The sequence below is a fragment of the Vombatus ursinus genome, unplaced genomic scaffold, assembly GCF_900497805.2.
Source record: "Vombatus ursinus unplaced genomic scaffold, bare-nosed wombat genome assembly UNPS02014793.1, whole genome shotgun sequence".
Lineage (NCBI taxonomy): Eukaryota > Metazoa > Chordata > Mammalia > Diprotodontia > Vombatidae > Vombatus > Vombatus ursinus.
The window spans coordinates 23,864,909-23,878,659 of NW_020954571.1; the positions used below are offsets into that span (position 1 = coordinate 23,864,909).

Below are 13,751 nucleotides of genomic sequence, written 5' to 3' on the forward strand. Positions count from 1 at the left end.
AATAGAGGTTAAGTGACTTTCCCAGGATCATATAGCTGGAGCCGGATTTGAACTCAGGTCTTCCTGACCCTAGGTCCAACACTCTATCAGCCATACCACCTAGTTACCCCAATGGATCTCCATGCTCTGTATGCTGGTATATTGCTCTAACTACTTTAATACATCTTCCCCCTAGTGTATTACTTTAATGGTTATGGTTGGTCTTTCTATGGCTTTATACAACAGCATCAGTCAGCCTAAGACTGCAAGCTAGAGGCAGTCAGATGGCATAGTAGATAGATGATCCTGGAGTCAGGAAGAGTTAAGCTCAAATCCAGACTTGGATGCTTACTAGCTGTGTGACCCTGAGCAAGTCACCTAATGCCTCTCAGCCTCCATTTCCTCATTTGTAAAATGGGAATAACAATAACACCTCCCAGGGTTGTTTTGAGAATAAAATGTGATAACACATGTAAAATGCTTTGCAAACCTTAAAGTGTGACATAAACGCGAGGTCTTATTATTACAGTCCCAGCAGTCAGGAAACAGAGCTGTGCCCTCTTTGTGCCGCGCCTCATATACAACTCAGCATGTAATCAATGTTTTCAATGACAATAAGCATTCTCAGTGATGTTGCCGGAGAGGCAAGGCCGCTTTGGCCATTTTTTTAACCACCCAGAATTCCTTCTCCCAAGAACAGCTTACGTTGTGGAAAAGATCCTTCTATTTCTGGCGAACTGAGAAACACATACATACCATCAGGGAATGGGGCTGGCAGGACAGGCAATTGGTGGATGTGTTGGAGGAGAAACTGGGCCACTCCATTGTCTTTTACTTTTGCAAAATCAAGGAGCCTTCTTGCCTTTGAGAATCACAAAAAGCCCATTACACAACCATTCAAGTTCACACAAAATGACTCAAAGAAAAGTGTTTGACTGATTATTATGATTTCACTACCCTTCTCTGCCACAATCAAATGCCAAGAAAAGATTAGGAGTTTTTTTAAAGTTAATATTATGACTAATGCCAAGAGCATCTGAGCTAAGACTGATAGCCCAGTCCCCACTGTGTTAAGAGCTCAGTGAATCAGGCTGGTGTTACATAGCTCCTGTTTCCTAATAGCCTGTTTATACCCAGCTGAGTAACTTTGGCGAGAAAAGCCTTAAGCGAACCTGTATTTCTTCACGGTAGTTTCTCTTTCTGTCATATACATTCTGTATTACTCCCTTGACGCTGTTCAGTCCTTCTTGCATATAGCATGTCAACCAAGGGACATGGCTGGTTCCAGAAAAATGAAAGGCCCCATTTTGACGGATTTGGGAGACAAACCATTTGCCTTTCTAGCACCTCTTTACCTCTCTCTGCTGTCACTACCAACATACTCCAGACACTTCACTGATACTAAGTCAGAGAGAAACTAGAGAAGGATACCTATAAAATGGGAGCATTTGCTTCTGAAAATACAAGCCTATATTGTTCACTCAAGTCCCTTGATGAATCCTGGTCCTGCTACCCATGTTAACCTCAGGCAAGTCACTGAGAAGTTATCCCTAGACTTCACCATCCTCATCTGGAAGATGAATGAGTTGAAAGAGATGATCTCTACATTCCCTTCCAGCCTTAAATCCTGGGATCCCACAATCTTATCATCTGACCCTACCCTATTGTTGTTCAGTTGTTTTTGGTCATGTCTGACCCTTCAGAACCCTTTTTGGGTTTTCTTGGCAAAGATATTGGACTGGTTTGCCATTTTCTTCTCCAGCTCATTCAACAGATGAGGAAACTGAGGCAAACAGGGTGAAGTGGCTTCCTAGGGTCACATAGCTAGTAAGTATCTGAGGCTGGGTTTGAACTTAGGTCTTCCTGACTCCAGGCCCAGTGCTCTATCCATTGCTCCACCTAGCTGACACTATCCTACCTCTCATCAAATCATATGATCTGGAATTAGAACAGATAGCAGTGATCATCTATTTCTGCCTCTTCTACCCACTCTATAGATTAGGAAACTGAGGCCCAGAGATAGGCGCTAATTTGGTCAAAGTCATCTCTATCAAGCAAGCCCCTGCTCCTGCCAGGGGCACCACCCCTCTTCTCCATGGCTGCTTCCTCCCATTATAACTCCGTGCTTGTGCTCATGCTGCTTCTTCCCCCAGAGATTTCTTCCCATCTTCTCTCTACCTAAACTGCCCTCCTTGAAGGCCCAGTTCAAGTACCAGCCTCCTCTTTAATACTTTCTATAACAAGCCTACATTGATCTCTTCTATCTCTGAATTCTTATAGCTCTTAGATTCTGGGCTATAGAAATCCATATACTTGATCACATGCTGTGTCCTGGTCTTTGGTTGTTTCATGGGGCTATTAGCACCTTCCAGGCAAGGACTATGGCATCTGACTCAGTATCCCCTCAGTGCTGGAAATATAGTAGATATTCAACAAATACTCATGAACTTATTAGAACTTGACTTAATTAGAATGGAATAAATGGTGTTTGCTGGGTAAACATACACACACCTCTTGCCAGTTTTAAAATAATTGTGAAGACAGATATTTGGTGTAGTTGACAAAGAGCTGGACTCCAAACAATGAAGATCTGGGTTCAAGTCCTACCTCTGACACATACTGGCTATGTGATCTTGAGCAAGTCACTTAACTTCTCAGTGCTCTAGGCACCTTCCTAGTACTCTAAGTTGCAAAGAAGGTGCCAATTTGTATTGGTAGAAGTAGTTTCTTCACCTGGGAATTCCTTATACTAACGAAATCATAGGTAATTCAGTGCCTAGCCTTCTGCTCAAATATTTATCAGTTATCAAAAAGGTTGAGCCAATCCAGTCCAATCCAATGCAATCTAAGCTAACGTGGATTTTTTTAAGCACACATTACCTGCGAGGCACTGTACTTGGCACTAGGGCACAGAGTCTAAACAAAAAAAAACTGTAGGATTAAGAGCTGGAATGAACTTTCAAGGTCATCTAGTTCAGCCTCCTCAAATGGGGAAACTGAGGTGCAGAGGGGGAATAGAATTTGCCTAGGGTCACACAGATAACAAGTGGCCAAAATTCATAGCCAGGTTTTTCTGACTTCAAATCCAGGGCTGCTTCACCCTGATGCCATGGGTCACGCCCATGGAGGCGGTGTTTGTGAATGAGTGGCCTAAGCCCAGAGTGGGAGCCAAGGAGCCTGGGTTCTCATACCAACTCTGCCATAAACACATAGGCCTCAGACAGGTCCTCTATCTTCACCAAGATCTGATCTCCTCCTCTATAAGTGGAGACAGTGCCAGCTTTTACAGTTTGACAAAGTTATTAAAAGGGCATCAATTTTACGGGATCCAAGTGCTAGCTCTGGGAGGGAACAAAGAGGCCACTCAGTACAACCCACTCATTTCATAGATGAAGAAATGGAGACCGAGGGATTTTGAATTACTTGTCCAAGGTTACACAGGTGGTGATCACCAGGGGTGGGATTTGAACCCGGGTCCTCTGAGCCTAGAGCCAGTGCTCTCTCTACTGTGTTGTTGTTGTTCAGTCATCTTTAGCCGTGTCTGGCTCTTTGTGACCCCATTTGGGGTTTGCTTGGCAAAGATATATTTGCCATTTCCTTTTCCACCTCATTTACAGATGAGGAAACTGAGGCAAACAAAGTATGTGACTTGCCTAGGGTCACACAGCTAATAAGTGTCTGAAGCCAGATTTGAACTCAGGAAGATGAGTCTTCCTGATTCCAGGCCTGGTGCTTTCTCTGATGCACCACCTAGTTGTAACATACTATAAAAGTACTTTGGGGAAAAGTTGTGCAAAGTACCAAAAAATGCACTATATAAATGTATAATAACGTCACCGTAAGTTGTGCTCCAATTTTATTGCCTGATGTCACATAGGCATTATTTTATTTATCTGTAAAATGAAGAGATGGGGCTAGCAGACTCTAATGTCTCCTCCAGCTCTAAATCTGTGGTCCTTTGAGCCTGTGATATTCCTCCTACGGCATTATATTAACATTTTAATAGATTATTTCACTCCGGTCCTGTGACCCTTACTGGTTTGTAGGGATGATTACGTGTACAATATTCTCTGGTGGTTAAACATCCATCTCAAGATTTTTTTCTCATCCAAGTTCTTACCCTCTGAGATGACGTAAATATCGGCAGCCTGATTTCATCACATTCATATTTGGTGATGAAACCACGTTCAAGTAAGAGGTTCAAAATGCCTTCCACATGGCCATAGATTTTCCTGACAATCACCGGCCTATGTCTCTGCAGGTCCTGGACTGGACAGGACACATTCTGACTCCACTGGCTTTCTGGTTCTGTTTGCTCATCTGCTCCCTCTGCCTTCCGCACTGCAGCAAAGAGCAGCTCACAGCTTTGCCCGCCCTTATTCCAGACAATATCCAAGAGGCGTCGAGCCAAAGTGGACAGGGGCTGCCCAGGGAGGCTTACACTCTCATAATCCTCCCAAGTAAGCACTTCCCAAGACAGCAGATAGTCCAAGATACTTTCAAAGTTCTCCAACGACCTTAAGGCCAGCTGCCCCACCAACTGGCTCCGCTGAGCCTGGAAGAATTCTTGTGTGCACATTTCTCATCCTAGGGAGGAAAGAGAAATAAATACTGAGTTTCTCTGAAAAAATCAGGCTGAGAACAGTCAAACATCAGCCTAGAGTTCAGGAGATAAAATGCTGCTGCATGAAGAACTAGAGAATCATAAAATCATAGAACATGAGAACTGAGGTCCCCCTGGTTATGTGTGCTTGTTTTATGGATGGGGCAACAGGTCCAGAAAGGGAAAGTAGCTAAGTCAAAAGCCATTCAGCCAGTTAGTAGAAGAGTCAGGACGATAACCCACACCTCTTGACTCCCAATAAATTATCTAATCCTGTTTTCCTGAGTCCTAGAAGTAAATATTTTACCATCATATTGATAATTTTTCCCTGCAATCAATCTCTCTGGACCATCTTATGGTGGATAGGAGGAGATGACTTCCTCTCAACTGGCTGGGTAGAACTGTAGGGGGCCAGGCTACTGGGGAATGTTTCTAGAGTCTCTGGCCCTTGATTCTCCATCCTCTCCTGACAAGGCACAAGCTACCTCGTCCTCTTGGAGAGACCCAATTGCTGGAGATTCTCACATTCAGTTCAATTCAACAAGCATTTGTTAAGCACTTTCCATGTGTGTTGCATTGTGCCAGCTGTTGGGCATAGAAAGATAAAAATGAAAACATTCCTTGCCCCTGAGAATCCCACATTTATACAACAAAGCAGGACATATCAATTTGTGGATACCTGATGATGGAGCACTAGTAAAAGGTCCTGTTTACATATTCTCACCATCTTCTTCTCCCCCCCTACACACACACACACACACACACACACGCACACACATGCACACGCACACGCACACACACACGCACACAACACTCACTCACTCACTCACTCATTCACTCACTCACTCACACATACCATCTCTCTGTGTTCTGCCATTTTGCAATCTACATATTGTTAGCTGAGAAGCAGTGTGGAATTGAGGGCCAGTGTCAGGAAAGCCTGGATTCAAATTCTGTTTCTAACATATACTAACTGTAAGAGCATGGGCAAGTCCCATAAAATTTTTAATGTCCCCAGGAAATTCTTGGAGACCTGAACTTTTAGTTCAGTTGCCCATCTGAATGGGCAGATGATTTCATCCTACAAGTCCCCAGGAAATCACAGAATCTAGACCAAAAGAAAAGTCAGCTTCGAGGCTCGTACCTGACAAAATCACAAAGCATCTCAGATCTAGTGCCTATTTCGTTCTGGATAATAGGTCCGTTCTGGATAATAGGTCCGGGGGAAATTGGGGAGGGGGAGTGGGGAATGCTATTTTGGAGAAAAGATTAAAGTCTATTCTCAAGCTAGCAAAGGAAATTTCACAGAATGATATAAGAAATTTATTACTTATACTCAAGAGTTCAAACAAAGAGTTGATATGTTGCCAACTACAACAGTGAAAAATATTCTCAGACTGGAGATGAAACAAGAAACAGATCATAAGTTCTGTGAAGGTAGGGGATATGTTTTATTCACCTTTGCATCCTTTACTGAATCAGCACAGAGCCCTACACTTGATGTTTATATAACACATGAACAAATGAATCTCCAATTTCATCCCCAATTCAAATCAGGGTAGGAAAAAACTTCTTGCTTCCTCCTTTGGAGCAATTAAGAGAAACAGCAATGCTGATTTTGGCTTTCTGCCTCATGGGGAGGGGCAGTTGGGTTGGAACACTCTGGGAGTTTGTATATACAAAGGCCAAGCAAAACCAAAAGAGGAAAACTCCCCAAAATCATCAATCCTAGAAGAGTAAACCAAATGTTCTAAAACCAGACTTAGCCATATGGGGAAACTGAGGCAGAGAAGTTACACCATTTGTCCAGGGAGTATCAGTACGCCCATTCCAGAGATAAACTGAAAGCCAATGACTGGAATTCTCTCTTGTCCTATACAAATCAGGAGACTATCATAGGATTGAAAGTTGGAAGAGATCAACCACTGAGTCCAATCCCTTTATTTTACAGATGAGGAAACTGAGGCCCAGCAAGATGAAATAACTTGTTCCAGGTCACATAGACAGTGAGTAGAAGAGACATAATTTTGACCTATTTCTTTTAACTCTACTACTACTACAGTTGCTATAGGAATATAACCTCTTAGAACTGAGCATGCTGGCTTTGGGGACCTTGTTTTACCTTCTGCCCTACCTTCTGTAAGGTTCCTTTTGGCTCTGACGCCTCTGCTGCCCAACCTCTCAGATACCACTTACCTCCAGTTTTACAAGAGGTAACTGAGCTGTAACAGGACAACAAAAAAGGCATCTGCCTGAGGGAGACAACTATGAGATATGTTCTCCTGGGAAGTAGGCTTGGCTCCCATTATGCATCCAACTTAAAAGGGACAAAGTACAGAAACAGACGGAGGAGCAACTCTGTCCCCACCCTATGGCAAGAAAAAACAGAAACCTCTTGCATAAAACTTTCCCAGAACAATTCCATGCAGGTTTCTATGTTTACACCTTCTTCATTCTAAAACCCTACAAGTGCCTCCTCCCTCCATCTTCTTGCCCTCTCTGTGTTGTCTTTCCCCAGTAATTCTCCACAAGTGTCAGGCAAGGGATCACTCAGTCCAAGGACCAGAATTGTAGCTAGGATGATTCACACAAAAATACTAAGAGCCCTCTGGCACATCCACTTTCAGACCCAATTGCAAAGCCTAGCCTAGCTCCTCACTGCAATGTACCTGAGAGGGCTAATTGAGGAGGGCAATGAGTAGAGGAGGCTGAAGTAAGCTGTATAGCCTTCTCTGAAACACACACACAGACACACAGACACACAGACACACAGACACACACACACACACACACACGCATACACCACTACGTATCAGTGGGGAGGAGGGTGACAATGGAGATGAGATGAAGCCCAGACAGGAAGGTGAGTGGAAAAGGTAAAAGGAAATATGAGGCTTTGTCTCGACGTAGGGAGTTTAAACTGGACCAACTACAAAGCATCATTGACAAGCCCCTCCCTCATTCCTCCAGCCATCATCTCTCCCACCTGAAGTACAGTCTCTTTCCTTAGAAGGGCCCTTAGACTTGAACTTCCTTTAAAATTATAAGGGAATATACATCAAAAATACCTATAGCAGTACTTTTTGTGGGTAGCAAAAAAAAAGTAAGTAGATTTTAGAGGTAGAAATTTAGAGAAAAACAAACTGTGGTAGAGGAATGTGAACATGAAGAATTCAGAGAAACATGGAAAGGCTTATATGGACCAATGTAGTGTGCACTAAGTAGAACCAAGAAAACAATACATACAATATTTATAATAATAGAAATTGGGGGGAAACCTTAAACTGTGTAATTATAATGATCAAGAAAGTCAGGCCTGAAGAAGAGGTGAGAAAATACACCTCTCTCCTGGCTCTGCAGAGATGGGAGATTATGAAATTATACTGTGGTGATGAGTTGGTTGGATTTTTTATTGCTGTTGGAGTTTAAAGGGATGGTTCATTGGAGCACACGGGAAGAATATACATATTCTGAATATATTCAGAAGTGAATGTATTTTAATAAAAACAAAAGATGCTAACAAAAATACAAAATAACATGGTCATGGAAGCATAGAACTGTATGGGAATCAGGAAACCACAGAATGGACCTTATCTGGTCAAAAATCCTCATGTGACAGATGGGGAAACTGAGGCATAGAGCTGGGAGGTGACTTGCAAGAGATCACACAGTTGGTTAGTGGCAGAAGTAGAAGGCTCATAGGGTCACAGATTTAGAGCTATAGGGGACTTCAGAGTCCAACCCCCTCATTTTAAAGATGAGGAAACTGAAGCATGGAAAGTTTGAACAATTTACTCAAGGCCACACAGATAACAGGCATCAGAGAGAGGATTTGAACCCACATCCTATGACTCCAGTGGCTGTGTTCTTTCCATTGTACCATGAGAAGAACTTAGGTTTCCCAACTCCCTACTAGTGCTGCTTCCCTTGTACCAGGTTGCCAGCCCATACAAGATCATAAGATAATAAAAAGCATCTTAGAAATTATCTAATCCAAATCTTTTATTTAAGAGAAGAAATTGAGGGCCAAAGAAAAGTGACTTATTCAAGGTCGCATAATAAGCAGTAAAGCCAGGATTTAAACCCAAGTTTTCTGACTCCATATCCAGCACATTGTCCCTGACCCTATCTCTCTCTGTCTGTCTCTCTTTGTCTCTCTGTGTATGTCTCTCTCTTTCTCTTTCTCTCTCCCTTTCACTTCTTCTAGTCAGTTCTTTCTTCCTCCCAGGGAAACTCTTCCTCTGCCAGCATTAATACCCTACCGTCCCTAGCAGGCAGAAGGTGGCAGGATAAGCAGCAGGAAGGGTAGGAAGATAGGTAGGTAGATTAGTGAAAGGTATTCTAGAGTGATTCACAGTCACAAAGGGGAGACATAAAATAAAAAACTTAAGAAAGAACTTGAATATTGTTCCTTTCACTACAGTGTCATCACAGGTCCTCATCTATCTCAGGAAACAGCCCAGGAATGAACCAGCACACTCCCACAGGTATTACCCCATCCCCAGGCCCTGATATCCAGACAAAAGGAATAAAAATAGAAAATTCTAGGCCATTTTTATCCACGCTCTGAGTTATCCCTTGCCCAGAATCCCAGACACACTAGATAGGCAGAGGCAAACAGGTACATACAAGATTCACAGAGATACAAACATGTAACAAGCACACCCAGATGCAGAGACATACTAAGAAATACAGACACAGATAGGAAAGATACTCACAAGAAACCTACCAGACACACATAGAAGATATAGGGGATAAACATTATTTCATTTTTCAAAGCCCATTACAGGATGGGAGGGCCCATTAAGGTCACACCCTCCAGGATGAGACCACAGCTCTCCAGACTCTGTCACAAGGCAGCCACGTGTCCCACATAAGAGGCAGTCAGGCTGGTTCCATGGGATGTGAGCCCTGCCTTCTAGCAATGGGGAAGTCTCACTGCCTCTCCAACACCTGTCCAAGAACTTCAGGTCTCAGACAAAGATCTAGGGATGAGCTCATCCAGCCTCCCACCATCCAGTAAAGCCATATCGAATCTATCTTAAAATCTGGCTTATTTCAGTCCCTGGTAACACTGTCAGGGAGTTCTTAAGAGTTCTGAACTTGGAGTCAGGAAGTTCAAACCCTATCTCAGATACTTATAAGCTATGACTCCTGGGAAACTTAACATCTCTATGCCTCAGTTTCCTCAAAAGGTTGGACTCATCATCATCTAAAGTCCTCCTAGCTCTAAAACTATGATCTTATGATTCTTTCATTGAACTTCAATTTCTTCTGCAATTAAAGTTCATTCCTCCATGATGGAAAAAAATAGACATGATCATTCATATTCATTGCAAAAACTCTTCACATATTTGAAGACACTGCCCCTGCTACCCTTGCCCTTACCCACTTGCTGTTGGCCTTTTCCTGACTAAATCCTCTATTTGTTTTTACCTTGTTTTATTAGCTTATTTTTCTGTCCCTTTGAATCACAAGAGAAGGAACATGCCTCAGAGATGAAGAAACAAAATTCTTCAATTCAGTTTCAATTTAACGTCAGCACATGAAATTCAGAGGGAAGAGCCATAAGGAGTCATTTCCTTAAAGAAACCAGAAGATTAAACAAAGAGGATTGGTCATTCCACAACCCCACTCTGCTGCTGACATCCTGCACGGCTTCAATTTCGGTAACATCCAGGTGTACCTGATTTTTTCCCTATGGCGTGGGCCCAGTGATTTGCATTTCTGATTCTCCATAGTCTGCATATGCTTCCTTTAGCATACATGCCACAGGAAGCCAAACCTTAAACTAGATTCTCAAGGTAGCTGTCTCATTCTCATCATGTCTGGACCTGGCTGATGACAAGCTTCGCCCTTAACCAGAAACTCCTAGGAGGGAGAAGGAGAAAAACTGACTGGCTAAGAAATCCAAATTAGGTGAAGAAGAAAAAAATATCTAGGACAGGAGTGAGGAACCTCTAGCCTTGAGGACATATGTAGCCTTGTAGGTCCTCAAGTTCGGACCTTTGATTGAATCCAAACTTCACAGAACAAATCCCCTTAATAAAAGGATTTGTTCCATAAAACTTGGACTCAGTCAAAAGGCTGCACCTGAGGACCTAGAAGGTCACATGTAACCTCCAGGTCACAGGTTCCCCACCCCTGCCTTACAGCATTTTGTCACAAGTGAGCCAACTATTGTCTTTGATCATCTCTCCTTCTACCACACTTCTACATGGAGCTACCTCTCATATTGGATAGTCAAGGTGAACCCATTTCAAGTAATGGGTTGGGGACAGAGACCAGAGGGCAAATCCAAAGCTCCTAGCAGTCCAGAGATCTGAAAACTGCTCTCACTCCTACAATTCCCCACCAACACAAACATGTCCAGGTGTATGCCCTTATTCCATAAATACTATTAATAATCATTTCCTCTTGCTGGACTTCATTTTTCTCCTCTTTAAAATGACACACTTAAACTAGATGATCTCTAAGGACTCTACCATCATTATTTCCTCTGAGTTCTCATGCCACCTCTCTACAGATGCCCAGTACCTGAAGACTAGGAAAGGCAGTTAACACCATCTTCGGTTGCATTATTATAAGCACAGTGTCTAAAACAATCAAACAAGCATTTATTAAGCACCTGCTCTTTGCCTGGCACTGTGATAAGTTCGACAATACAAATACAAAATTTCAAGACAGTTCCTGCCCTGAAGTCAAGCCAATAAACATTTATTAAATGATTACTATGTGCCAGGCACTATGATAATAACACCAGAAATACAAAAAAGGCAAGAACAGTTCCTGCTCTCAAGCTGCTCATGTTCTAATGAAGGAAATGGCATACAAATAACTAAGCACAGGACTGACATGTTCAGAGCCACGCTCCAGGAATATCACTTTGGCAGTGGTGTGGAGAAGGGATTGGAGAGGGGAGAGACTAGAAGTGATGGAGGCCCTAAACTACACTGGTGGTGGTATGAGAAAAGGGTGTGTTCTAGAGATGCTAAAGAGGACAAATCACATTTGAATTATTGTGTCCAGTTCTGGGTAACACATTTTGTTAGGAACACTGAAAAATTTGAACACGTCCCTAGAACAATGACTAAGATGATGAAAGAACACAAAATTTCATCACAGGAGGAACTGGGGCAATTTAGTCTAAAACAGAGAAAAACACACCCATAGCTTCAGATATCTGATGCTGTCATATGGAAGGGGGATTAGATTTATTATATATAATTCAAGAGAGGTAGGTTGGGACAGCTTTCAATTCAATATAAAAAATAATTTGTACAACAATGAGAGCTGTCCAACAATCGAGAAAAATGGGCTTCCTTGAAAAGGAGGGCACTCCCAACTCTAAAGATATTCCAGCAGAGGTTGCAAGAACCACTTTCAGGGATGCTGCTGAGGTAGTTGCTTCCCTGGATGGGAGGTGGACAGATGACTTCTAAGGTTTTATCCTACAATTCCTATCTGCAGACAATAACCTATGAAGTAAATGATCTCCAGCAATCCATGCCAACCAGAGCAAAATAGACAGTGGAAGAGAAATATCCAAGAGCCCTGAGCAGCAAGAATGTGATAATGAAAATATCCAAAGGACCAAATGAGCTTTTCTCCCTCTACACAGGAGATACAGGTACTGCTCACTGAAATCCAGAGCAGGTTGGAGCTTAAGGGCACCATGGATAATGCAGGAGAGGGTAAGACCTAAAAATGGTACCTAAGGGTCATGCCTCCAATCCTCAAATAGTTCCTGAATCCCACTCACCCTTTCCATTGCGGGGCAGAACCTGGAGGCCTTCAGCTTGTCCTATGGCACTTACAACTTCCTGTCAGCTCCATCAATACTGTGGGGAAGAAGCGTTCTTCCCAGGATGGAGGGCCAGCCATTCCTTGCTGCTAGCCTGGTGGAAGGGATCAGGGTGATCCGGCAAATATAAGATAAAGCTCTGTGGGGCAGCTAATAAGAGTGCTGGGCCTAGAGGGAGGAAAACCTGAACTCAAATCGGAGCTCAGACGTTGATTAGCTGTGTTCGACTCTAGGCAATTCCCTTAACCTCGTATGCCTCAGTTTCCTCATCTGTAAAAAAAAACTGAAAAAGGAAATGGAAAACTCCCAAAATGAGTCAAGAGCCAGACACGACTGAAAAACGACTAAATAACAACAACCCAACTTTCACACTGGAGCACTTGGGCTATGAGCAAAGCGGCGCCTCGTAAGCTTCTTCCCTACTAAAATCACCGCCCCCCCCCGCCGCCCCCACTCCAAGAAATGCCTATTTTCCTTTTGTAAGATCAGGAATTGTTTCAGTCTTTGCATTTGCATCCCCAGGGCCTAGCTCGAAGTCTAGCACACAGTATGCACTTAATACACCCTTGTTGATTGATTAATCCAATCATTTTTCACACCGTGGCTGTGCCCCACAGTTCCCGCCTCGGCAGAAGTACAATGCAGCCGGAATGTGACCTGGGGGTCTCGCAAATGTTCCTCACATTCCCTGCCCCTTCCACAGGCGGAACTGTCCACGGTGCGGTCACAACCCATTAAGGCAGCCACATCCTAAGTTGTGACGAGGAGGAGCCGGGGGTCCTGGTTCCCAGGACTGCTCCATGCTCCTCCCACCCTGAGCCACCCAGGGCAATGAAGAAAAGGGAGATCCGAAGTGAGTTGGGGGAGAGGGGGACATCTCCCTACCCGAGACCAGGAGTTGACAGTCCCCCAGAGCCCTCCACTCCCAGCGCGCACACACCTGCCAGATCGCCAGATTGACTCCGCCTGCTGCCGTCTGCCTCCTACTACCCGGGCTCTGAGAACTGAGCTCGGGCGCGCCAGCTCCGCCCCATCCCTGCTACTCCCACCCCTCAACCCCGGGCTGCTTGGGGCGGGTCGGCCCGGGCTGGGAACTTCCCCGCCCTCGCAGCTTCCTGTCTGGGGATAAGGCACCCCCACCCATGCACACACACTGGAAGTCAGACCCAGCCGTGTTCTCAGACTGGTACCTAGGACGTGTGGGGGCCAGGGACGAGCAGCAGTTTCGTCTATGTTTTATAACTTGATTTTCAGAGTCCACGGGAAACGTGCGATGGCCTTTCCCCGGGTAAACTCAGATCAGAATGATATTTGGTACCAAACCTCCCAAGTGATCGTTGCCCACAGGCAGGCCACAGTATTCTG

The 13,751-nt window shown here is 43.9% G+C and overlaps 1 protein-coding gene across 4 annotated transcripts in view; it reads right to left on the bottom strand.

Annotated features, from left to right (window-relative positions):
* Positions 1 to 13,381, bottom strand: part of NOD2 (nucleotide binding oligomerization domain containing 2) — a 41,135-nt gene extending 27,754 nt beyond the window's left edge. For 2 of the 4 annotated variants that reach the window (XM_027869577.1, XM_027869575.1), the window contains exons 1-3: positions 13,327 to 13,381; positions 4,100 to 4,566; positions 736 to 841 (exon numbers count right to left, since the gene is read on the bottom strand). In XM_027869577.1, the coding sequence (XP_027725378.1) occupies positions 736 to 841; positions 4,100 to 4,558 (565 nt within the window). In that variant the 5' untranslated portion in view covers positions 4,559 to 4,566; positions 13,327 to 13,381. Of the gene's footprint in view, positions 1 to 735; positions 842 to 4,099; positions 4,567 to 13,271 lie in introns of those variants that run through there. The other 2 variants (XM_027869576.1, XM_027869578.1) reach the window with 2 other exon arrangements.
* Positions 13,382 to 13,751: the final 370 nt, after the last annotated feature.